The sequence below is a fragment of the Stylophora pistillata genome, chromosome 5 (assembly GCF_964205215.1).
Source record: "Stylophora pistillata chromosome 5, jaStyPist1.2, whole genome shotgun sequence".
Taxonomy (NCBI): Eukaryota; Metazoa; Cnidaria; class Anthozoa; order Scleractinia; family Pocilloporidae; genus Stylophora; species Stylophora pistillata.
Window position 1 is genome coordinate 25,442,538 of NC_142523.1, and position 26,794 is coordinate 25,469,331.

The following is a 26,794-nucleotide window of genomic DNA, read 5'->3' on the forward strand; positions in this document are numbered from 1 at the left end:
AGCAAATCTAATTGCAATTGGTTACATCAACTAAGTTGAAATAGTAAATTGGCCACCGTAACGAATAAAAAAGCTGACGTTTCGAGGGTTAGCACTTCGTCAGAGCGAATGGAGGAATTGTGGGTTGTATGTGGTTTTATATGCAGAAAGCGGAGCTACGCCATTGGTGGGAACATGGCAACGAGAAAAACACGAGTAAATTAGTGGAATGAAAAGCGTTCGTTGATACCTGTGGGATTAACGGTTCCGATTTGAAAGATTAACTTTTGTTCAAGAGTTTTGGGGCTTTCCGTGTCGCCTAAACGTAAGGAAAGACGGCAGATAGCCATATGTTGTGTTAGAATGATTAGGTAAACTGAGGTGTCTAGCGACTGGTTTAGATGCGTCCTTGTCATTCCTTTTCACGTCGCGAAGGTATTCTCGAAATCGATCACCTAGTCATCTTCCTGTTTCGCGGATGTATAACGTTTTGCAATAAGTGCAAGTTATGCAATAGATAACGTTGGCGGAGGTGCACTTAAAGTGATCGGTGATCTTAATGGATCGCTTGAGTCCCGATATTTTCTGAGCGTTGTGAATGAAGGGACAAGTTTCGCATCGTGCGCGAGTGCATTTAAAATTGCCGCGTTGGTCATTAGTTTGAAATGAACTTCTGACCAAACAATTGCCTATATTTTTGTCGCGTTTAAATGAAATAAGTGGAGGTTCCGAAGAGATAGTGCCAGTATCTAGATTTTTTGAAGTAATTTAAACTTTTTCAAGAATAATCGATTTAACTGAGTGGTTGTGAGGGTGAAACGTGAGAGTGAATGGAATGCGGTCGGAATTTTCCTTCTGTGACTTTTGTAGTGCTGACTGTCGATCAATAAGTTGGGCGCGGTGGTGACCCGCTTGAACGACAGAAACAGGGTAACCGCGTTTTTCGAAAAACTGGCACATTGACTCTGATTTGTGGGAAAAATCAGAGTCATCACTACATAAACGACGAAGTCTTAGAAACTGAGAAAATGGAATGGAATTCTTAACATGAGATGGATGCGAAGATAAATACATGTAACTATGTGAGTCTGTAGCTTTGTAATGCACACTAGTGCATAAACCGTTGCCTTCGATTGAAACTTTGATATCTAGAAAGGATAAAGAATTGTCGGAAATTTCCCAGGTATATTTGAGAGCTGGGTGAAACGAATTGACTGCGGTTATGAATTAATTAAGCTCCTCTCTGGTAGAGGAGGTAGCGCCGATACAGTCGTCGATGTAGCGACCATAGAGTTCAGGTTTGGGGCTAACGTATTGGCCAACGTAGTGATAACTCTGATTTTTCCCATTCACAATCCTGAGAAAATATCGGGACCCAAGCGATCCATTAAGATACCCGATCACTTCAAGTGCACCTCCGCCAACGTTATCTATTGCATAACTTGCACTTATTATAGAATGTTATACATCGGCGAAACAGGAAGACGACTAGGTGACCGATTTCGAGAACACCTTTGCGACGTGGAAAGGAATGACAAGGACGCATCTAAACCAGTCGCTAGACACTTTAATTTACACTTGCGGTGAAAACTAAAAAGGAATACACGATTTGTCTAAGCTAAGGAAACGAGCTAAATTACAAATCTGACGACTGACGCCAGAAAACACAACTAAAAACTATTAGGAACTCAACGATCGTGACTTACGTCTGATATTGACCCGGGGATGGGAAAAATCCAAGTTGTAAAAAAGCTCCGAAAGACTCCTCGAAAACTTCTCTTTGCTCCAAGGACAACTCCTTAACACTAAAATGTTCGCGTGGATAAAGGCCTCGATCAAGATTGCAAAGATTTAGTCCAACAATATTATACGATAAATAAATAAATAAATAAATAATAAATAAGCTTTATTTAAAATGCAAAATAATAGATCAGATAGACTAAAAAGACATATATCTTATTAACCAAGCGCGAGGGCCGTACTGGGAGAATATCGGCCCGAGGTCTTGACAGTACGGACCGAGCGCAGCTCGGTCCGTACAAAAAAGACCGAGGGCCGATATTCTTTCAGTACGGTCCTGAGCAAGCTTGGTTAATAAGAGATTTATTATACCACTGAAGTTCAAAGGGACACAAGTGCGGTATCATTCCGGACCATTTGGGACATTGCCCGGTCCAATACTTAGAGAATATTGGACCGGCAATGGAGCATTTTGATTGGTTGATTTTAGTTATTGGCCCTGACTGCCCGAGACGTGTAATAATATCTAGTACTAACCCATGTGCATCTATATAGTATAAAATCTGTATATAATAAAATTATAATAAATACATAAAAAGGACTAAAAATATCATAATACAAAATAGTAAAAGAATAAATAAATTATAACATAGTCCTTAAGGTATATACAACATATTTTCTATGAACATCGTATTACTTAATAAAAAAATAACAATTCAAATAATCAGTTAAGCCACAGAGCATTTATGTTGATCGTGATCCTCTTGTAATAAAAACTCAAAGAGTTTACTTTTAAAGGTGCTGAGATTTGTTATACTTCTGATATCCTTAGGTAGAAAGTTCCAGTCTCTCACAGAAGCGAATTCAAAAGTTTTTTCACCGAAACCCGACTTAGCATTAGGAACATTCAGTAAAAAGGCTACTCTGGGCCTTTAGTCGCCGTAACTTTGGGCGACTTTGGGCGATTAAGGCGACTTAAGGTGACTTAAGCGAAATTGACAAAAAAACATTGCGACTTTAGGCGATTTAAGGTAACTTAAGGCGACTTAAGGCGACTTGGAGGGCCCTTTAAGTGATAAAATGAAAGTTAGAAACAGTCTCTCTATAAACCTTAAAAATATTTACAAAATCCCTTGCAATAAACACCATAGTCAATTTGGTTACTTTTGTATGCTCATAAGTCACCATAGTCTAAAATATCCAGATTTTTAACCAATTTAGCTAATAACAATTAGACACAATTACCGCAACAGTTATTGTTAAATTATACAGTCAAAGCTAGTGAATAAATAGCCGGGAAACCAATTTAGCTTAAAATGTTTATGCAGAATTACCACAACAGTTGTTGTTAAATTATACAGTCAAAGCTAGTGAATAAATAGCCAGGAAAACATCATGTGTTATATGCCCAACATAGAACAAACCTATCAAAAAATACACACATAAAGACACATTTTTAATATAAGAAAAGAGACATGATTTACATAAAAAAAAATCAAAAAATTTTCCACATAATCAATTAAAAATAACTTGATTATTTAATTATTTCAAAAAGCCTCGCGATTTATACAAATTGTTATCTTGGTAAACTTGTCTCCCAAATTTTTGCCACTTGGCACTATCAATTTTGGCGTGAAAGTTTGGCAAGTCGCACGCCTTCTAACAGCATCCAAAATTGCTCGGTCCTTTTAAGGGACCCAACCAATTTGTTGTTCTCCTACCTCAGTTAGACAAAACACTCCAATACCATACTGAGAACCATATGCTAAGATCTTTCTCCACTGTTGATCGGATCAGCAGGACCTTCCAAGCATTCAAGTTTTATTTTTAACCTGGTGGAAGTATTACAGGTTTAAAAGCATTTATTGTTACCTCACAACTGTCCAGAAACTAACGAGTCACGACGAAATTCTCCAAGCTGATATAAACTGGCCCTTAAGTCTCCACCATTTTAACTCTCCCAGCAACCTTTGCGCCGCTAATTAGTTTCCATGCTTCGAAGTTGGGAGTGGGACAACACTATAGGGTTTCTCTCGCCAAGTACGCCCATTTCATTGAAGCGGTCGCCCGGTTAAACTTTCAGAGTGAATTTTTTAAAAACTTTTTGATGATTTTTTTTTGCAGAGATAAATTAACTATTTCTCAGAACACTTTTCAGCAAGCCCGCGTGCGTGTTGTTTTCACGTGTTCTTTGGTCACGGGACAAAACTTAAGTCACGTGATAAAAAATTTCTGGCGGCCATGTCTGCCGTAAAAGGCTTTTCTTGGCTTAGAAGTGGCTCATGTATGTTGATCATCAAACTGACGAAGATGAAATGTACAAAAATACTATCAGTCTCAAGATAGATAAATATTTATACACCTTTAGTAGGTTCGTCGAGCTACAAAGTTCAAATGTTTTCAGTTGGTCGAATACCATGTTGGAAGTAGCTAGCACAGATTAATGGGTTTATGCTGGAGAAATGGCCCATTTTTGTCATTCTCTTACTTTGGGTAAGTTAAGTGGATAAAATTTAGCTTCAGTTAAGGTTAGTTGACTTTTGATAATGCTATTTATACTGCTCAACGTACAAGTGAGTGGCAAGAATTGAGCTTTTCTCCAGAATACCTTTCTATCGCTTTATCTTGATGATCTGGGTCGGGTTGTTCAAAGGTGGGTTAAGATAACCCAGGATTAGTGTGAAATTTGATTTCAGATCTGAAAGCTTCAAAAGAAAATTCAGTATAATTATTTTTGTCTACAATCTTGTGATTAGATGCTCTGAGAAAAGGAAGGATAATTTTCCCAAAAAGATTCTTGAATAGAGAATTAAGGAAACGTGGATTAAAATTTAAACCTGGGTTAGTGCTAATCGGCCTTCGAACAAATGGACCCTGGTACTGTAGGCTTTATGTGACTCAATATTTATTATATCCTGATGATAATACACAGTGTCAACCCTTTTATCAACTTTTTCATCATGAAATACAAGACAGAAATTTTGTTCAAAGAGATAGCTGTTATAGAAAGAAAATGGAAGAGTATACATTGTCAGATTCCTACATCAGTATTTTCTACATGTAGGAATTACCTAGGGGCTAGACAGGTGCATGACTATTTTCACATGGAGTTTCTATGTATATGGAAGCCATTGCCCACCTCACAGTAACAATAATTAAACTTATAGTCCATTGCAGGGTTACCTCCCCCCTGCCAACCAGTACCCATATTTACACCTGGAGGAGGTGAGGCACTTTGAGTTTACAGTATCTTGCCCGAGAAAAAAATGCAATGCTCCAACGCTAGACACCAAAACTGGACTAATGTCGAGTCCAGTGCACTAACCATTCAGCCACCATGCCTCTTCCTCTGATCCTTATGATTAAAGTGGGGTGAATGGGGTCAGTTGGGATTAGGGTGGAACCCTTATAACATTGTGTAACCAATGGTGACTTAAGGCAACTTAAGGCGACTTTAGGCGACTTAAGGCTACTTTAGGCGACTTTAGGCGACTTAAGACAACTTAAGGCAACTTAAGGTCCCAGAGTAGGCCTAGTAAAGAGTCATCTCTCAAAGAGCGAGAGCGAATACTAGAGCGTTTTGTAAGTTTGTCTTGGACTTGCTTTGGACAGTTAATATCCTTCACAATTTGAAATGTAATTATAAATCGAAACAAACGTCTACGGTTGAATAGAGTCGAGATCTTTACTTGGTCCCTTAAAATTTGTGAACATGTTCTCCTATTCTTACAGAAAATAATTTTTAAGGCTTGCTTTTGAAATCTCTCCAAATTGTTAGACAGTTTCTTTGGACATTCCATCCATACAATACAAGCATAATCCAGAATAGGAAGGATAGTAGCCTTGTAGATCTTAATTAATACATCAGAACAGAGGAAACAAGATAGCCGTCTAACAGCCTCAGTTTGGGATAAAATCGCTTGCAAATATGATCAGTGTGAGGTAACCAATACACTACCTTAGTGGACACCATAGTTTAACGAAAGAGTCTCAGATTGTGCACCATTCAAGGTGACAAATTGCTTCCTATCCAGAAGATAATTTTATAACCATAAACCACTATGGCCTTCAATACCAGGAACTTTAAGCTTTGACAAAATAATTTTGTGGTTTATTATGTCGAAAGCTTTTTTGAGATCCAAAAATGCAGCAATGTTGATCTGTTTCTTGTCTATTGCCCATTTTTACTTATCTGTAAGAGTAAGTAGAGCTGTAGTTTATGAGGAGTTCTTTTAGTAGGAAAACTGTTCTCTGCTTATTAGGTTGTGTTCCAAAGCAAAGGCTTGTAACTGATTGTTTGCAGATTTCTCCATGACCTTAGAAAAACAGGGAAAAACAGATATGGGTCGAAAATTACCACACAAAATGTTGTCTTTGCCTTTGTCAGCAGGCTTTCCTTTTCTGCAATACAGAAGATACTGAGAAAAGCCACCACTACCACAAGGCATCTTTGTTGAGGGAGTCCTTTTAAGAGAAAAAAGAAACACTTTTCTCCCGTTCCCTCATTTGAAATGTTGATAACGCACATTGCTCGGAGTGAAGTATCCAGAAAACTCACGCGATCATAACTAAAGCATTTTTTTCAATTGGTTTTTCAATTTATTCGTTGACCACCTCTGCGTCCTCGATATTTAAAAATACCGATTAACTTCAATACAGGAACAATAGAACAATCAAGGGAACAATTGAAGCGATGCCGGATACCAAGTAATTCCGTACGGGAATATGTAGTTGTAGTTATAGAGGAACAGTGCGTATGGAAATCGCAGCTCTTTCGATGAAATTCATTCTGAAAACGTCGATGAAATTCACCCTGAGAACTTCCAGGAGCAGGATTTTTAAGAACATCTTTGTAAACCGTTAAGTGAAAAGCAAAAATAGAACATTGGACTATGAACGAAGCACGTGGCTACAGGAACTAAGGTCGTGTGTTATATATACGAAACAGGAGCAAACAATTATCTAACTCCGATCATAATTTAATGTATCATAAATGAATGTTTCATGGTACTTCGGGGGATAAAGCTCATTTCAGGACAAAAAAAGAGCAAAAGATCTCCAAAGGGCATAGCCCATCATACATCACTGCAGATGTGCAACAAAGAAAAGTGTAGTACGTGTTTGAATATTTGTTTATTCAAAGAAAGTTTTATAAGGTTCAAACCTGGAAAACCACAACTTTCGCTGAAATGTTTATAAAAGCCAACGTTCAACAGCTTTATATTGATACTACTTCTTCTCCAGAGACTACTGTGCATTGTTAAGTTACTCGTGCCGGTAGTAAGACTATGACCCAGGTGGCACGTTGACACTTTTCACACTCACTTTTTCCAGGCAGTGGTCCCAAAACAAGCTCACATCTGGAAATAAAACCATTTCTGCGTATCTCGGAACTCAAGAAACGGTTCGAGTAATCATTGCACCAGCTGACACAGCAGACTCGAGTGCGAGTCGGTATACCTACATCAAATACTTGCAGGAAACAGTGGCTTTGAAAAATCAACTCAACTAGTTAGTTATTTAGTATTTCTGAGCTAGCAACATTTCGCCAACATTTGGTTCGCGGATTAGTTAAAGAGTTATACTTAAACAAAGATCTCCTACGTGAAGTAATTACTGCCTCCTTTTCAACGAAATGGAAAGAGAGAAACCCTGAGGTACGCTTTGTAAACAATCAATATCAGGAGGAGTTGACTATCCTACCAAGTTATAACTCTATTATGGGAGCAATGCAACAATTTCACGACTGCAATCCCCTTTTGTGATACAGCAATATGGACGGTAAGATGATAGTATATTAAATAAGCTGTAGATTGGATGTAAAATGCCAAATTATCGAGTTTGCGTGTGAATGTGTACATTTTCGAATAACTGACGGCATCATCAAATCAGCTCATTTTATCCAACTTTAAAATCTGATTAAATCGCACTGAATCATTTCCCCAAAAAATCCTTTGGAGATCGAAAAGATCCACACTTTGCCTTCAAAAAGCCAGATTTTCGGTCGGTTATTTTGGATAGGACATAGTTAAATGAAAGGTTACCTTTGACCTATTTTTAATCTTAGAAGAGGGTCGGATAAACTCAATTACGTTGTGTAAATAAATGATCAAGAATTACCCAAATTGCTTTTAAATTATGTATTGATGTTGTTTTTCAAGATTTGGTGGTTTTTATTGGTCCAAGTGTTTTCAATTCGTGGCGCGACGCTCCGAGATTCTTTTGAAATTTTGAGCTTCAAAAGCGGCATTTGGGCGAAATTCAGCTTTTGTCGATTTTCTCGAAAATAGATCGATATTCAGTCAAACGAAGTATGCAATGCTTTTTGTCACCATCAGGACTACCTAAGTTAAGAATATGAGCCGAATCGATTGTTCGGCTGTCGCCACCATATTTTGAAAATGTTCGATTTTTGGCCACATTTCCTCTTAATTGGCTGAAAACAGCCAGGCTCCGCAACAATAGATCACACTAGAAACCAATCAGATTTATACATAGTAGGTTTTGCTGATTCACACACCCCTTAGCTGACCAAAACAAACAAAAGCTTGGATATTTTTATGTATATTGAATAACAATACCAAAATTGCAATCCTGAGGAAGATTTCAGCTGAAGGCAAATTCTGATAGCATGTCAAGCTGAATTTGGGAAACGCACTGGCATGAAATTACAATTTCAATAAAGAGAAAACTTAAAAAATTCTGGTACTTTGAATCATATGATACTATCGTGCACTTACCTGTACATTGAACTCTATTATGTTTAAGCTATATCTCTGATTACTCTTCCTGAAATCCATTATGGCGACACTCTAAATAAAATAAAACCTCCAGGTAAAATTGTAAATCTTATTGGGTTAAGAAATTATTAAGAAGGTCAATGTCATGTTACTTCAGAGTACTACTGAACATTGCTTGTGCTCTGATCTTGTTATACACCAAGTTTTGTCCCTAAGTTCTTCCATTTGCAACCCCATAACTACCTACCTCAACTGAATTTTTCTGTGTTGTTCATTGAAAATACAGGGAGAAGGTTAGTCTTGGTCACTCATGGCAGTCAATGGGTTGAGGCAAAATAGAAAAAAACATTTAGAAAAGATTGCCTATTCCAAGCATTATCGAAACAAAGAAAAATACAAATTGAAATGATCTGGACAAAAATGTTAACCAAATATTTTAAGGTTCATACAATTGCAATTCGTTTCAAAGTGGCAAAAGGCACTTTTCTTAAACTCCTACCCGCTCTATTGGGAACGTGCAAAAAACCATTTCCTTCTTTACGGCAGTGATTGATATTTAGGGCCTATTACATGTGGTTCAAACTTTGGTCAATCCGTGCCTTTAAAAGAACCGTTTCAACTTGGTTTGCTGCCACTTGGAAAATTTGAGGAATTAACGAATTCAACACGGATTCTTTTCCAATAGAAGACGACAATACCCACCAAATCAAAATAGGCAAAGTTCCAGTAGAACACGACCGTGGCCAATTTAATTTAACAACTAAACTGTGAACACAAATTTCCCATCGCCTGATGGTTGATGAGGACAACGTAAATATTCTCAATGCTTTAAAACTTTTAAGTCAAAGTCAGCAAAAAAGTTCTAGGGAAAACAAACATTTGTAAGTATTATCACTGACAGTGCATCGGTTCAAATTTGGAGAGAATGTTTTGAGGATGCCGGTTTCCACTTGACTGTATTTTGTGAAGGTGTAGTCTGATCGTCCGGGTGAGTGTAGTCCTGAGAAGGACTGTTTTCGGTGGTAGTGACTGACGTTTCGACAACCTGTGCGGAAGTCATCATCAGAGTCAAGTGAATGATTGTTGTCAGTAGAATGTTCTTATTCCAGTTCGTGTGAAATGATCGGTTGGTTTTGCCGTGATGTTATTGGCTGTAAGACTCAAGTGACGTAAGTCGGTCGTGATTGGTCTGTTTCGATCTGTCGGTAAAGTTAGGTCGTTCTTTTTCGTTCGTTTGTGATGTTTATGTCGTGAATGAGTCGTTTTTATGGGGCGGGTAGTTGTTGACATCTGTTTAGGAGAGTCTGTTCTAAGTTAGTAAACCAGCTTTCCAGAGTCAGTCGTTGAAAATAGTCAGTGCTGTAGGTTAGGCATTGCGCAGAGTCCCAGTCAATGTTGTGGTTGGTAAGTCGATGGTGTTCAGCAATGTGATTGCTGACGTCACCTTTCCTCGTCGCCCGTCCGCACAGGTTAATAATAATAATAACAATCTTTTATTAGGAAACTCCATCACAATGGTGGTTTACATAGAGGTCCTAAATACTAGATATGCATTATATAAAAATACGATTAAAATATAGGAATTTAAGCTAAAATCGAAATATAAAAATGATTACAACATATACACCGCAAAATTGATAAAAAAATACTTAATTATAAGAAGCAGAAAAAGGACACTTTTTAAAAATTGTCAAACTTACTGAGTTTCTTAAAGTTCTCTCTAACTCATTAAAGTCTCTGAAACAGTGATACCGCGAACGATGTTTTCCCCAATTGTATTTGATTTTGGGGAGCTTTATAGTATCATTATTGCGCATATTGTAGGAGAGCATTTCACTCTTTCTTACAATGTCCAAAGAATGATTAATTTCGCCATTAATACACTTGTATGCATATATACATCGATGACATTTCCTACGTTCTTCAAGATTTGGCCATCTCAAGGCTGTTAATGCATCAGTAGATGAGGAGTGAGGCGATCTATCTAATATCAACTTAGCTGCTTTGTTTTGCAGAATTTGCAATTCCTTCATTAGTGTGACATTGTCCTTGTCACCCCAGACTAAATCGGCATAATCAAAAATAGGCAACACTAAGCTATTATAAAAAAGTAACCGAGCATTATAAGGTAAATAATACTTAATCCTACGTAGAAGACCGAGGTTCTTTGTAACCTTACATGACATATACTCAACATGGTCGGACCATGTAAAAGTTGAGGACAACATAACTCCCAAATATTTAAAACTAGTTACAGAATTTATATCAGTGTCAAAAATAGATAATGAGAAAGAGGAAATACCAACGAGTTTCCTACTACTACCTATAATCATGGATTTAGTCTTAGTAAGACTCAAAGTTAGCTTATTTCCATGTAGCCACTGGGCAACTTGCAAGAGATCATCATTCAGTGCCTCTTCTAACAGGTGTGGCTCCTTAGCAAAGTAGTACAGGACCGTGTCATCAGCATACAAAGTCACTTTGCAATTATTTATAGCCAGAGGAAGGTCATTAATATAAACCAAGAATAGAAGCGGTCCTAAAATACTCCCCTGTGGCACCCCAAAGATCATCGGGAGGGGGTCGGACATAGCATCACCACAGGAGGTCCGCTGTTTACGATGACTCAGGTAGGACTTGAACCACTGAAGCGTGCTGGGCGAGACACCGATAGCCGATAATTTAGATAACAAGATCTTATTGTCAACGGTATCGAATGGCTTGGTCAAATCCAAGAACATAGTTCTCCACTCTCCATATGCAATAGGACCACATCTGCAAAAGTGGTGAGAGCTGATGTTGTAGACAGTTGGGAACGGAAGCCAAATTGTTTGTTTGAAATGAGGTTATTTGAATTTAGAAAGTCATAGAATTGGAAGTGGACGACTTTTTCCAGTATCTTACTCATCGTTGGCAGAATAGAAATTGGACGATAATTTGACGCATCTGTCCTATCTCTAGTTTTGAAAAGTGCAGCCACTTTTGAGCATTTCCATATTTCAGCAAAATTGCCAGTGCGAATAGAGAGATTCAGTAACTTGGTGATCGAGGGACAAATAACACAAGCGCCACACTTAAAGAGTCTCGCACTGATGTTGTCCAGGCCGATAGCTTTATTTGTGTTCAGAGAAAGCAGATGCTTGAGTACTGTTTCCTCATCAACTTCGTAAGGCGAGAAATACTGTAATTTCGTATCCGATCTGACTGGGAACATAGCGGCAGCTGATATTTTGTTTGCAAGACTTCTGCCAATGGAAGCGAAATAATAGTTGAGCACGGATGCAATAGAGGCTGGAGTGGTGTGTTCAACACCATCAGCTACGATACATTGTCGAGGATTTAGTCTTGCGGGAAGACACCTCATTCACCGCCTTCCAGATCTTCCCTGAATCCCCTTTTGCCTCTAGAATCAAGTCACAATAATAATAATACCTGGATTCTGCTGCCTTGACTTCGCGATTGACCCTATTTCTTAGCTTCCTATAGCAAGCCCAATGATAAACAGAATTGGTTTTCACAGTTTTACGATGGTGAAAATCACGATCTTTCATCACCTCGTTGATTTTATCATTCAACCACGGGAGGGGAACACCTCGTATTCTTCGCCTTTTTACAGGCGCATGCAGGTCAACTATTTCAGAGAACAACTGATTCCAAATAAACACAGCGTCGTCGATGTCTTCCTCGTTTTCAATAACGTGCCATGGGACGCTATTTAAGTCCGCTAGGAATATGTTCTCATCAAAGTTCTTATGAGAGCGGTATTCAATTGTTTTTGGTGGTGCCTTAATTATACCTGCTTTTAAAACACAATAGACGAGGTATTGATCACTCAGTGAAACAGGAACACCGGAGTCAGTACTGCGGTGATCATTGTTCACTAAAATCACGTCAAGCACAGTTTTAGAGGTTTCCGTCACTCGGGTAGCCTCAGTAATGAGTTGCGTAAGATCGTGTGAAATTGCAAATTTTTTAAGCTCTTGTTTTTCTTTCTTTCTTGAATATGGCAGCATATTTGCATTAAGGTCGCCAAGAAGCACGAAATCACATTTATCCAGGTTAACTTTCGTCATAGATATATCTCCAGGTTTGAAATAAAGTTCGCGAAGTCAAAAACGGGAGCTCTGTATGCACAACAAATCAATACTGGGCGACATTTAGTGCGCGTTAGCTCAATCCAAGGGCATTCATTTGCGGCTGAGTGAAGATCGTTCCTAACACGTAACGACAAGCTTTCCTTTGCATAGATTGCTACTCCGCCAAATCCTTCTTTGATTCCAGACCTATCCAAGCGAATGCAATTGTATCCTGGAATAGTAACATGAGAATCTCCATAGCAGTCATCTAGCCAAGTTTCGCTGAGTGTAAGAATATCGATCGTTTTGTTATCCAAACCCTCCAGGCGCAGCGAGTCTAATTTTTTCCTCAGGCTTAGAATATCTAGGTTGTCGAAACGTCAGTCACAACCACCAACAACAGTCCTTCTCAGGACTACACTTACCCGGACGATCAGACTACACCTTCACATTTTACCCCCGGGTTCAAGCCATTTACTGCATTGACTGTATTTTGCCAGTTAGACAGGTCCTGAGCTACCCTTTCTGCCTCACCGCACCTTAAATGAACCCTCTATCTTGCACAGCTAATCAACACAGAATTTCTCTCTACTATCTGAATACAATATCAAGAAGACAAGTGATGAGAATAGAGAAAAATATCAAATAAGGGATTATTAGTTGATTCAATACCAAATTCTCTGAAATGATATCTTAAGAATTGTATGGCAGACAATAAGGAGAGTTACCACTGAGATTCTAAGGGTGGAGAAACTACTTTAATTTGACACTATTGCAATGCTCGAAATTAAAAAAAACGAAGTTTGTCCCTATTTCAAAAGCCAGGCAACCAAAGCCGTGAATTTGGCTGCCCTGGTGAAGCCTTGGTTGTCCGGTAACAAACCTACCTTTATTTACATGCCGTGTAGAGCTTGAGATGTAATCACATGGCGGTCAAGCTTGAACTAATCCCATAGTTCTTAGTGAGTGGCAATGGTTTTTGCGGAAGTCTGGGTTTAAATTGTGGCATATTCAAAGTGGCTTCTTTGATCTTGTTAGCCCCCAGACAAGAAACTTTGTGTTTGTCTCTTACATTTTCGTACCAACACAGGAAAGCGCTTAGCTGAGGCAAATTGTTATTAACTTCACACTACCGGACATTGAAAAAACAAAACCGTCAGGTAGGTCAGGTGCAGTTCATGGTTAATGTATTTTCTATTTTTGGCTGGGTTGTCCGTTGTTTTTTCCCGGATAATCAGCCTCTTAAATTTGACTAAAACTTGGTTGCCCTGTAAATTTTTTGGTCGTCTTGGAAGACCGGATGACCGCTAATTCTGAGCACTGCTATTGGTCATCCTTGCTTCTTTTCCCATCTGAAATCTGAAATATATACTCTGCGGAGTAACCAGAACCTTTTCTTTTTATCGTGGTTTCATTTGTGATGTATGCGAGGCGCAGTGGCTTAACTGTTTAACTCCCAAGACCTGACTGTTAGCTCTCCCCTATATAGCTGCCACACATTTCCTTGTAAATTGGTTTCAACAATTTCTACCCAATAAGTTTGAGTATTCTTACTACTTGTTTCCTGGATAGTTTGTGAATAATATGGGGAGAAGTTACATGTTAATTGCTATACTCGTGACCTAATCGTGCACGTGCATACCACGAGGTAATTGGATATCCCAAGGGAGTCACAAAAAAGCACCTGTACTTGTAAGCTGAATCATTGTTCTTGTTTTCTTCTGTTGATTAAACTTGACTTTACATAAACATTCTCCTGTCGATTCACAACATCAATCACTTGTGGAAGTTAAAGGCTTAACAGTCAGTGTGCTGGACTCCTAGTCAAGAGGTTTTTGGTTTGAGACCTGGCCAGGTCAAAATCTTTACTTTCACAGACAGTGCCAGACGTACCCACCCCGGAGTAATCCGGATGGATACTGGGATTATTTATCAGGGAAGCCTGATCAAATGCTGGGGTGTAACCATGCAATGGACTGACATCCCATTTTAGGGAGGGGTGGGGGAAGGTAAAAGACTGGTGTGGGGGTGGCGGAGCTCTAGGGTATTAAGATTCTTAGTCAGTTTGTGCTATTGAAACCAAGATAAGCTCTGGCTGCATGAGCTCTTGGCTCAAGTACAGAGGGGGACACGGGAGGGGGGGAGTTCTTAATACCACAACACTGCAAACAAAATGAAATAAACACCACATCATTGCAAGAAATATTATCAACACACCAACACCGCGACATGTAGTCTAAGCCTCAGGATTTACCTGGTCAGGTTTTGCTCATCTTTACCACGCACTGGTTTTTGGCTGGCTGATAGTGGGTGTTGTAGAGGTCTAAAAAACACAGCCTGGGGCTAATCAGCTAGATAAATGTTTCTTAAAGTTTAACTTGAATGTATCGCTCATTTTGTTCAACAGTTAACTACAGGTTATCAAAATCTAGTAAAGAATAAACTGCAACACCAGAAATGGTTTATTCCACCGAACACTGTTGATTTGAGATTACAAACATACACTATGTTAGGTTTCAGATCACCACAACAATGCAATTTATTCTACACCACCAAGCTGCAATAAAAAAAGGGTCAAATCACAACACTGTACTGCAAACCCCAGTACTGTCCCCCCCTCAGTACAATGTTAACCTTTTTTTATCTGATTTGTCCTGTTGCCTCTTCCTTTTAATACTAGCTTGTAAAATCACCTTTTGTTAAGACTTCAATAGATATGGAAAATGTGGTTGTTTGTGACCTAATTGAAGTGAAGAACAATGGAAAATCTGTGTTCAGAATAGTTTACTTCAGTCCAAATGCACATGAGTTTAAACACTACCACTTTGAAACTGATGCTGATCATGCACGTGAGAAATTTTCTGTCTTTTTCTTTTCATAATGTATCACAGCAAAGAGCATTAATTTTTTCCAGGGCCATACCTAGGATTTTTTGAGTGCGGAAGCAAACTCCGCACACCTTCACAGGGGTCTCTTCACAGACAGGGTTTCTAGTCGGACATTTTGTTTTCACCCCTACACAGAAGGTTGCCACTAAGACCTTTAAGGAAACAAACCACACTGATACTTTTTGTTTTAATTGTCATGATTTACTATTCCTGGCAGGGGAAACTATCCCCAGCTATGTATGGCCCTGATTTTTTCACAGCAAAGAGGATTTGAGAAAGTCTATTTTTTGGCAGTAAGTTGATTTTTATCCCCTGGCCTACCAGTTTTTTTTGTTTTTTTTCAGTCACGGGTATGATCACATGGATATTTTGGGAATTGTCATTGGCTTGTAAAGAGAATCTGCTGGCTTACCTGATTTCAGTCTTAAGAGAACGCGCAAGGTTTGCCTGATAGATGATGTTGACGATGATTTTACTTTGGGTCCATGTTCTGAAGATGATCTAAATAATGATGTGAACTCACTCTACGTAGAAATAATCGAGAAGAATCAAACGTACTACAAATGCAAGATCTGTGGCCGAAGGCTGTCTAGGAAACAAAGACTCGAAACGCCGACTTAGTTATGTTCATGGCAAAGGTGAGAAACAACAGAAGGCAATCACAATTTTGAATGTGATTACAATCGTGTTTTACCCTCATTATTATGACAGATGGATACCACCATAGGAAGTATAAGAGCTTAGTAACCTAGATGATCACAGTGTACCAGTACCCAAATCAACGAAAGTAGACCGTAACCTCCAACACAGCCATCTCGATTCCTCAGTCTTTTGCTTCCATTGAGCTAGCAGCTGTGCCAAAAGCGTCATTGGTGCGTCTCATAACGAAGAAACATTTGAACAAGAGAAGGAAGCGATTATAGTACGTTAGAATTCTTGCCTACAAATGAATGTGCACATTCCGAAGCGTTGACCCATGTTTATGATTATGTTTATGTATTATGGTTTTGGCACATCTCCGGACATGAGACGTTTTTAATCACAATAAAAAATTTTATGACTGTGGAATCCAAGAGGCCTTTGAGGTTTGAAAGCAAATCTGTGATATGAGTACATTGGATTTAAAATTTAATTGACAATTTGCACTTATTGTAACTGACTGCTGCTTTATGAAAAAATGTATATTAATGTTGAGATTTACTAAAACTAATAGTTTAAATAATAAATTTCATGATAAACATGTACAGGTATATATAAATACATCTAACAACAACAAACATATGAAACATATGTGTGAACTGCGGTTATGAGACGTATATGAGCACGATCCTTCGCAGTAAAGCACTATTTGAGCAATAGTGAAAATCAGACCTGAAAAAAATTTCAGGCCTGTACGGGATTCGAACCACTGACCTCTGCGATACTAGTGCAGCGCTCTAGTATCGCAGAGGTCAGATAGTGCTTTACTGCGAAGGATCGTGCTCATATACATAAATACATCTCTTGGTATATTTTGTTTAGCATCTCTTTTATTGAATCAGTTTAAGCCTCTAAAATTACTCCTTGTCTTAAAACCTTCACATTCAAGGTATTGGGAATTTCTTGGAATTATTTGGATTTCAGGTTATTTGAATTGCCTCAAATTCAATTCCCAGAAATTCCCTAGAATTCCACCCTTCTTAACTTAAAGGTAGTTAGTATAGCTGAGAATTCCTAGGAATTCTGAAGAATTCCAAGTCCTCACAAAACTGGAACCTTTCTTTCCCAGAAATTCCTAGTAATTCCAAGCTTTTCATATCAGAGCTTATTTGCATAGTTGGGAATTTTTGAGAATTCCTCGGAGTTCCCAGAAGACTGGGAATTCAGTTTGTAAGGGGTGTTTCTTTGCCTTCTTTGAAGAAAGACAGAAAGTAGTTTGGTCAAGTTTAGTTTGTTTACTAGCCAAATAATTGGAAAATAATTGAAAACCACCAGCCAAAACTGACTTTTTCTACTTTGTGGCTGGTTGGCTTCTGTTAGTGTCAAGCTTTGCATGACTTTTAAGGGTATGTATGTTAATGAGCCATGCAGCCCTGTGTGTGGATGGTGTTTTCAAAGTTGTAAGCTAGTATACAGTGTAATATAATTCTTCTGAGAAGGTAGCTTTGCTGTGCAGGTGTTTTTTGGTTTGTAGTACAGTATACATGTAAACCAGCTAATCTGATTGTGTGAATGTATATGATCATATCAACTGAGGCATTATAGCTCTTCCAGAGAAACTCAGTAAGACACTGGTACCAGACATTAAAAAGCAGCTCAATTTCGTAGGCCATACATATACGCATTGCGGACCTATTTTTTTTTTACATGGTTTAATTTTGAAATGATATAGCTTTACATGTATGCAGAAATTCAGCCCCTTAAGTTTCTCATACAGTTTTATCAAATAACTAACTCGTTAATTTTTAACCCTATACACTTCAACAGTATCCAGATTCTAGATAATTGCGACTTTATCTCTGAAAAAGAGGTGGCAGTAAGCATTATTATAGCCTTTGAGCTATAATGAGGTTGTTGTTCGGTCTCGTCACGCAACGTTGGAGAGAAAGCGTTACGTGACGAGTTCAAGATGGGGCTGTGGAGGGGACTGCAGGAAGAGTGGTACCAATGCAGTCTATTTTTGCCATCAATTATTCAGACACCAGCACCAGTTACTAAGTATCCAATTTCAAACCACATATCCAAACAAATAACTCCTGCATGCATAGCATGCCTATGTTTTAACCTACCGCAGAATCAGTACAGGACAATAATAATTAGTGCCCCCCCCCTTGACTATTAGCACCCATCCTCCAATAAATTCCCCCTCTTTTACCCAACAGTTTAAATAAGCCCTTATGCACTTTTTGAGGAAGTACAGTATTCAATTTTATAATTTCTCCTTTAGTTTCAACAAATAATACAGTAGTTAATAATGATTTCCATAGAAAAATCTAACAGGGTCTTTTTATTAAAGGCTGGTAAAGGGGGGGGATGGGGTGGGGGTGTACATAAGTATACATATTTTCCATACAGATTTCTATGTATTTCTTAGGGTGCCGACAAGGAGAATTTGTTTAACAATCAAGAGCTTGTTTTGTTGGTGATCATTTCCTTTTTTCTTCTAACCTTAATGTTTGATTCAGGGGTGATATTGTAAGGAGAAATTAGATGCCGGTCACTCTTAGGGAGTCAAACAGTTCACCAGAGTCTTTGTTCTCTATTTTCCAGTTGCACATTTACTTCATCGTGTCCATGCTTTTCTGTCATGTTATTCTCTTCACTCCCCTGTGTATTGTGGTGTTCTTTTCTCTTTGAATGCTTTAAGACCCTCAAGTCTGTCTTTGGTGGGTATAACCTGATGGAAGAAAATTCACAACTTTTGACTCATGTAAACATTGTTTTACATAATTTCAATTTAAATACCAAAACATTGTTTTGTTTGACAATAATAAAGTGAGTCTTTCAGTGCATGGCATGTTGGAATATGACACATTGGCATGAGTAGCATTGTATGTACTCTCTTATCAACAATGGCAAATTAGCCAATTAGATTGCGACATTACAGTCAAAAAATATTTGCACCAATACCTGAGCATAACAACCTTCTTCAAATGACATGGCTGACGTGAGGTCAACCTGCAGAAAGAAAGAAGACACAAATCACATATTCTGGGAGCAAAACCATTTCATTATAACAAAACCTTGCTGTATTGAATGCATTCCATGGTTTAACATCAGCGTGCATATTTTCCATACTGTTCTCCACACATTTCTTATACTACCATCAAGGAGGATTTGCTTAACAGTCAAGAGCTCCTCTAGTTTGCGATCAGTTCTTTTATTCTCGTGACCTTGGTATTTGATTCAGCACTAATATTGTAACGAGAAAGTAGCTTCTAGTCACTGTTAACTGAATGATTAAGGGGTTCAATTTAATTACCTTGCAAAGGGTGTCATGATGATACAAAAAATACTGGTTACTTTAAATAAATTTTATTTTTCCTTTTTTTTTTTACTTGTCAGGCTTGTCTAGTATGTACTTAGAAACCTCAGGTGTGATCATGAGATTTGAGAATTAAAAAAAACGAAAGAAGAGAATCAAATAAGGGAAACCATACAACTACTCGTTGATCATTAGTTGTGACCCTTTTAACCCTAACATGATCAGTCCACATATTCTCCATACTGTCCGCTATACATTACCTAAGGTCCTGACGAGGAGAATTTGGTTAACAATCAAGAACTTATTTAGTTCGTGATCATTTCCTACATTCTCACGACCAGGACCTTAACCCGTCGTTAACGTTAACTCAGCCACTCAATGAGAAATCCTGTGCCAAAACAAACTGACATAACATTTTTCCAGAATTCTAGCTTGTTTCCAGTTTCAGAGGCTAGTTCAATTTACCCCTCCAGTGCCAAAGATTTGATGGTTACTCTCTAACTTTTGATGTGTTGAGAATGTCATTGAGTAGGTCCAGCAAGCAGTGAAGAGGTTAATGTGTGTGATTCAGGGGTGAAATTTAAAGGAGAAATTAGTCACTAGTCACTCTTGCAGATAAAAGGGTGAAAAAAAAGGACTTACCTGGATTCCCTTGTTAATTGCTAATTTGGCCATCCTCACAGCAACAGGTCCGTGGGGAAGAATTTCTTCAGCTAAAACAAGGGGTCTTTGATATGCTGCATCACCCGTTTCAGTTTGTTCAGCAACATAATCAGCCAAACCTATTTCTTCAGCTTCTGTACCACTGACCACTTTGCCTGTAAAAATCATCTCCTTGGCTTTTGAGACACCTATTAACCTTGGTAGACGTTGAGTACCTCCTAAAAAAAAAGGAACCCAGAGGCTGTCAGACCATTTTGCACCAACTTTGTCAAGTGTGATCAAAGATGAAAATAAGTGTTTTGAACTAATTCTAACATCAATTAATGTCTGACGTAAAAAAAGAGTTACTTATTATGTTCCAGAATGCTGAAAACCTTGTCTCAGAGAGTTTAAAATTTCAAAATTTTCAGGGAGAGCATGCCCACAGAACCCCCTCTCCTTGAGGAACCAGTTGCTTTGCAACCATCACGCTTGCAACACAATCATACAGGCTGCTTACTCAGTTCAGATCATACATTTATTACACCTTCTACTGACAACCCTGTAAAAGCTCTGTGATATCATTCATCTCAGATGTCAAGGCTGAAATACCAATAGCTGACTTGCACACAAGACTTAATGAATGATGCACTCTATATGTTTTGGAAAAGTGGGATTTACACCCTCTCTTACTCCCAGATGTGATCATCATGTAACTTCTTCCTATGAGTTCAATATGTTATCATCTTGCACTGGGTTATGAGAAAAGACAGGTTTATCAGCCAAAGGGTGTAATCATGATCTAACACCAAACTCTCCCCTCTAATTTCCAGGGAAATGTAGTTAGTTAGAGGAGGTTAGAAGAGAGAATTGCTAACTGGATCTTGAGAGTCAAAGCATCAACCTTTAACAATAATAATAATAATAATAATAATAATAATAACTTTTATTTCTATAGCACTCTTATTCTATGTTCAAGGCGCTTTACAACACTGCACAGGGGACTTTGCCAGACTGCCAGTGGCAGTTTACAATGAACAAAGGCGAATTTATTTACACATGCCCCCTTCCCCAATTCTCAGTAAACAGGCCAGACCACAGCACAGTAATCTCATGATATGGGTTCCTCAACGTCCCCTGCCTAATCAAATTATCTAATTAATAGAAGCAGGAGACGGGACCTATGACTTGTTCATCCTTATCTTGGAAGACAAGAATATCTATCCATTTCTTGATATATTTCATAGAACGGTGGCACATTCTCCTCAGTTATTTTAAGACCATGAGTGTTGGTCTGCCGCCGGGGCTCGAACCCTCGACCTCCCTCCTTTTAACTCTGACAAGTGACCAAGAAAGAATTTCTCCTCATTTCTCCATCAATACAAAATCAAACAGAAAAGTGATGAGAATAAATAAGAATATTCATTGCTGGATTACCAGTGAGTTGATGCAACAACAAATTCTCAGAATTAACATCAAATGAATATTCTGACAGGACCTCTTCTGAATTGTTATTGCCTATTGTTGTGAAGAGTAGCCTACCAAATGCCAAGGAAGAGGGGATGGGTGAGACAGCTTGTGATAGTCTAAGGGAAGAGGAGTTAGGTCATTTGTGATGGCCTTTCATACCATCCAGAGACGATGAAATTCCTAGCTGCCATGGCTAAGTAGCAGTAAAACAAGCAAAGTTAATCTTATGAAAACTCTACCTGCCCCAGGAATCATAGCCAAATGAGTTTCTGTCAGCCCTACTTTAGTGTTACTTGCAGCAACCCTAAAGTCACATGACAGGGCCATTTCAAGCCCACCATCTAGGGCGTGGCCATCTAAAGCAGCAATTGTAGGCATTGGTAGGTTGTGTAGTTCCATTATTGCTGCCCGAGCCATGGATACAAATGGTCCAGCCTCATGCGCTGCCAATTTGGCTCTCTCTTTGAGATCAGCTCACGCCGGGCCAGCGCGCGTCACAAAGCAGCATTGCAGTGTTTTCAAAAATGGCGGCAGAATTAGGAATCTCCGAGAGAAGACTGGGGAGGAGTTAGGTTTGCTAAAACTAAAGGGTCTTCCCGCCTTCTGAGGAAGCTGTGTTGCGTCATTCACAAGAGAATGTCGTAGCTTGTTCCATTAGCTTTCAGGAGATACCAAACATGTCATGGTTTCGCTATCGAAGGACGGATTTTCTGCGAGTGACTTCCTTGGTCTAATGGCGTAGATTTGCTCGACACTACAAAGCTAAGTTTTTGGCTCCGATAGAATTTTACAGTTTTCCAAACAACAGCATTTGAAAGGAATATTTTACATCTTTGAGACCTAGGGAAGAATCGTATCGTTTTTGTTTTACTGAATTTTGGCTTATGTGTGAATACCCGGGCTAAACGCATAACAGTGTCTTGTGCATTGCACTAGGCGAACTGTTAGCATTATGCCACACAATAAGAACACTCGATTCAATGTTAGTGCCTTTATGAAGGCCCGAAAGGAAGCCAGGCAGACAGCAGTAGAACAGTGTAGAAGTTTGAAGGTAGAGCTTAGCTCAAACACAAGAAAAATTAATAGACTAAAATCAAAGGTTAGTTAATTAAAGTCAGTCAGTGAGGACTTTCATGTAGTTATTGAGTTATATTAGCTTAGTTTACTGAGACATGCTGGTAATAAGCAACAAGATATTCTGTGTTATGTTTTTAAGTACATTACATGTAGGTATATATTGATAGATTACATTTAGTTAGTTATTTAGGTAACTAGTTATTTTGCTTGTGATATATAATAATAATGATTATTTTAAGTTAATTAGTTTTTAGAGTAGTTAACTTGAAGATATTAGCATTGAACAAGCTACTCTGTTAGTTTGAGATTAAAGAAAGTTTACTTTTCTTTTCATGTTTTGAAATACTTCTGATTTATTCATCATTTCTGGAAAATGCTACACCTATAAATAGCCACCTTTGATAATTTATTAATTAATTGCTGGTAGCTTTTGTTTTACTTGTGGAATGAACATTTTGGAAGTGAATGATTAATTTAATTTTTGTTACCCAAAGGTTAGTGATTCAGGGGAAATATTGAGAGAATTGACTCATGAAACTCAAAATGTTCAGGTTGGTAGAATAGTCCTTACTATGAGATGATTTTTTCACTGCCGTATAGAAAAAGGAGGTAATGAGGTATTTTTCTTTGCAGTTACAACCTGTTAACACTGATACCAGTTCACGAACAAGATCCCCAACTATTTTGGTGGATGGGAAATCAAATATGCCACCTAGAACAGCATCAAAAAGACGACAGGAAACAGTGAAAACTGCTTCCCAAATCCATGGAGGATCTGGGAATAACCCGACACCAGCCTTTGATGGGATGTTTGACACCTTAGCAAAAAGATGTAAAGTAGATATAATGAAAGATTATGTTTTAAGTCAGAAAATGCTAACAGAGAAGGTAGTCTCAGCTGTATTTAAGAAAAATTCAAAAGCTTTTGAAAGCTCACCAGAAAATGTAAAGAGGAGCATTGCAGTTTTCTATGGCAGTGGTGTAATGGGCAAGCGAAAATATAAGTCTGTAAGACTTGCATTATCAATGAAAAAAAATCAAACTATAGGAAACAGGATGTCAGCTATTACTGTGATGCCAAACTGCCCTATTCCAAAATTGATGCCTTATAACAAGCTTGTCAAAGAAATAAACCAAATCAGCATTGGAAATGTGTACAAATTAGAAGAACAGTTTCAAGGTGTTATGGAAGATGAAACAACAACAGGTTGCTTTCGAAAGTTAATTGAGTATTTGCCACGCTTAGCAAAATTTTACCTCCGAAAAGGCAGAAAGGAAACCCTTCAGTGGTTTGGCAAAACTGAAGGTACTTTTTTGTTTGCAGTTGGTGGGGATGGCTGCCCATTTGGGAAGAATGAGAGTGCTTGTTCCTTTCTTCTAAGTTTTATTAATGTTGGTAAGAGGGTTGCATCAAGCAATGACAACTTTATTATTTTTGGGGGTAATTGTGAAGAAACTTCGCCAGTTGTATGCAAGTACTGTCAGTTGTTGTGCAAAGAAATTAGTGAGATAGAGAAAAAAGTCTTTGAAATTGAGGGCTTCCATGTAACCTTCAAATGTGCAGAATTGCCAAATGACATGAAGATGTTGGCTATGCTGGGTGGTGAACTGCCCAATAGTGCAAGATTTTTCTCAAGTTTTGCAGATGTTTCAAAAGACAACTGTTCTGACTTAAAGGGGACATTTTTATCCCACCTAAGTTTGTCACAGAGAAATACCATCCAGCAACCAAGGACACAGACCATGTGGAAGCCTTGGAAGTATGAAGACAGGATCAAAATTGCAAATGAGGTTGAAAAATTTAAAATATCCTTGTCAGAGAAACAACTTAAGCAGAAACAATTTCGGAGCAAAATCACAGAATTTATTGCACGCAAGAAAAGTCGCCAAGAGTTTGTGCCTTTAATTGGGAAATTGATTGATCTTGCCCATGTGGAGCCTTTACATATTAAGAATAATGCCTGGCAGTATTTTTTTAAGGGGGTTCTGAAAGAGGCAGTGGGAAAGTCAAATCTTCCAGACAGCTGCAAAAAGTTTGCAGATGTTCCAAATGATAGCATTTTCTCTAGAGTTGTAACTGCACTGAAGTTTGAGGTAAAGGCCAAATGTTTGACAAGAAAGGTAAAGAAGTGGTATGATGAAACACAGGGTAAGGGTCAGGATCTCCAGTATAGATTTACTGGAAAAGATTCCAGGCTACTTTGCCACAATTTCATGAGATTGATTAAATGGCTTAGTGGTGAAAATGATTCTCACCAACAAAGAAAAACAGTTCTGATTTTTGCATACCTTGGACTGAGACTAAGGGATTGTGTTTCACTCTTCAGTAGGTTTGATATTACTGTTGACCAGCTTACAGAACTGAGCATCAGTGCTCGTGACTATTATAGGGTGAATGCATTGTTTCTCCCTACCTCTGTAAATCCTACTGTGTGGACAATTGGACACATCGTTCCTGCTCACACTAAAGAGCTACATGAGAAATATGGGCAAGGGCTCGGTCTTGTAACAATGGAAGGGAGGGAGGCAAAACATATTGCGTTGAAAAAACTAAGTGAAAACACATTTTATAAAAGACGTTGGTACGAGATTTTCAAACATGAGTTTGTTATGTTAGTGTGGCTTCCTGAACAAGGGTTCAACCTTAGTACATACAAGCATACTGCTGTATACATCCCAGACAGGGTGTTTTCTGACCCAAGGTTTTGCTACTGCAATTTAGAAAAAGCTAGTCCCACTGATGAAAAATGTACATTCTGTGGTGATCCAATTATGAAATTTATCCAACAGAGTGTTGAGCAGGGAAAAGTTTTGCCACAGCTGTTAGGTGACACTAGGACATAAAAAAAATGAGAAATACTTGTCACATGTAGGACTAGTAGTAGACTTGCAGAGTAGTAGGCCACATGTGGCTCAAATGTGTTGTGGGAAACATTTATTTGTTTATTTGGAGTGGCTTTCAATTTAGTGTTGTGAAGCAAAAACCAAACTAATCACTTAGCCATTAGACTACTCAGCCAATCTTAAACCATAGAGAAACCAAAGTTATTGATTGTTGCAGGCATTAGGGAAGTATCAGGGATTTTGAGTACAATGAAAGTTGTTTGCTTTTGACACTTGGATGAAAACTGCTCTAGTAAACACACATTTATTTATTTGTGATGACCCATAATGTTCCCTCTCGTAATTATTTTAAAGAGATGTGCCAAAAGTTGTAACAGATAACACATTAAGTGCATTGTGTTATGGGAAACATGTACATGTTTAAATACATTATCAAGATACATTTATTTCTATATGATGACCCATAAATGTACACTTTTTTAAACTTGTTGAAAAATATTGGGTCATAAGTTGTGGCAGATTACTCATTAAACAATAAATTTAAAACTCAAGCAATAAAGTGTCAGTCTATTAGTTTTTAATACAACAGCCTACTTCAACTCTCAAAAATGTATCCATATGCATTTGTAAACTTGTAGTAGCATTTAATTACAACATATGACCCTTTCCTCGAGTAAGACAAGCTAAATGGCTTTTGAGCACTTACAACCACCCTTGCCTTTCCTATCCTGGGACCCTGAAATGTCTTTGAAAAATTTTCCAGGATTGCTCCTCGGTTGACGTCGCAAAGTCGAGATATATTTCTAACCAGTCGATTCTCTTCGATGTAAATAATGATATCCAGGAATCTGCTTTCCGAATGGGTGACACCGTAAGTGGACCTTGCCTTCTTTACCGTGTGCAGAAGAAAAGCGAATATTTGCACTGGCAAATCCCTTGTAACTAGGACAGTCCAAGGATTATGGGCTTTATTCCGCGAACTTAGTCGCCTATGCAACTTTTTCAGCAAGATGGTCATTTCCCCTGCAATGATCGACCCAACATCGATGACCGAATTTCGCATTCTTTCGATCGAATTCTGATTATTTCGATGCTTCTCCAGTAATCTCATTAGGTTTTCCTCAACTTCGTTTTCAAACAGGACAAAGTTATCAACATCATCACGCAGAGGCCGTAAAATCTTCTTGGCTTCATTTATAATTTTCACATTGGCCGCCATTTTTAACTCGAATTTCACAATAATACCGCTGGCTGAACAAGGAGCTACAGCAGGCGCCTAAATGCACTTTTGAGACGCGCGCTGGCCCGGCGTGAGCTCCTGCACAAAAAATACCTGGGAGTGACAAAAGACAGGAAAACTAGAGTAATACCAAC

The 26,794-nt window shown here is 38.4% G+C and overlaps 2 protein-coding genes and 1 pseudogene across 2 annotated transcripts; 1 reads left to right on the top strand and 2 right to left on the bottom strand.

Annotated features, from left to right (window-relative positions):
- Positions 1-100: 100 nt before the first annotated feature.
- Positions 101-2,907, bottom strand: LOC148731025 (uncharacterized; annotated as a pseudogene).
- A 15,398-nt stretch (positions 2,908-18,305) lies between these two features.
- LOC148731026 (methylglutaconyl-CoA hydratase, mitochondrial-like) lies at positions 18,306-21,969 on the bottom strand. The gene is made up of 4 exons (XM_088759764.1): positions 21,739-21,969; positions 20,030-20,268; positions 19,033-19,080; positions 18,306-18,799 (listed from the first exon to the last, which is right to left on the bottom strand). The coding sequence occupies exons 1-4, from the start codon at positions 21,914-21,916 to the stop codon at positions 18,722-18,724; spliced, it is 543 nt and encodes a 180-aa protein (XP_088615890.1). The 5' UTR covers positions 21,917-21,969; the 3' UTR covers positions 18,306-18,721.
- Positions 21,970-22,620: 651 nt separating this feature from the next.
- LOC148731027 (uncharacterized) lies at positions 22,621-25,979 on the top strand. Its single transcript, XM_088759729.1, has 2 exons — positions 22,621-23,127; positions 23,210-25,979. The coding sequence occupies exon 2, from the start codon at positions 23,282-23,284 to the stop codon at positions 25,418-25,420; it is 2,139 nt and encodes a 712-aa protein (XP_088615855.1). The 5' UTR covers positions 22,621-23,127; positions 23,210-23,281; the 3' UTR covers positions 25,421-25,979.
- The last annotated feature ends 815 nt before the right edge of the window (positions 25,980-26,794 follow it).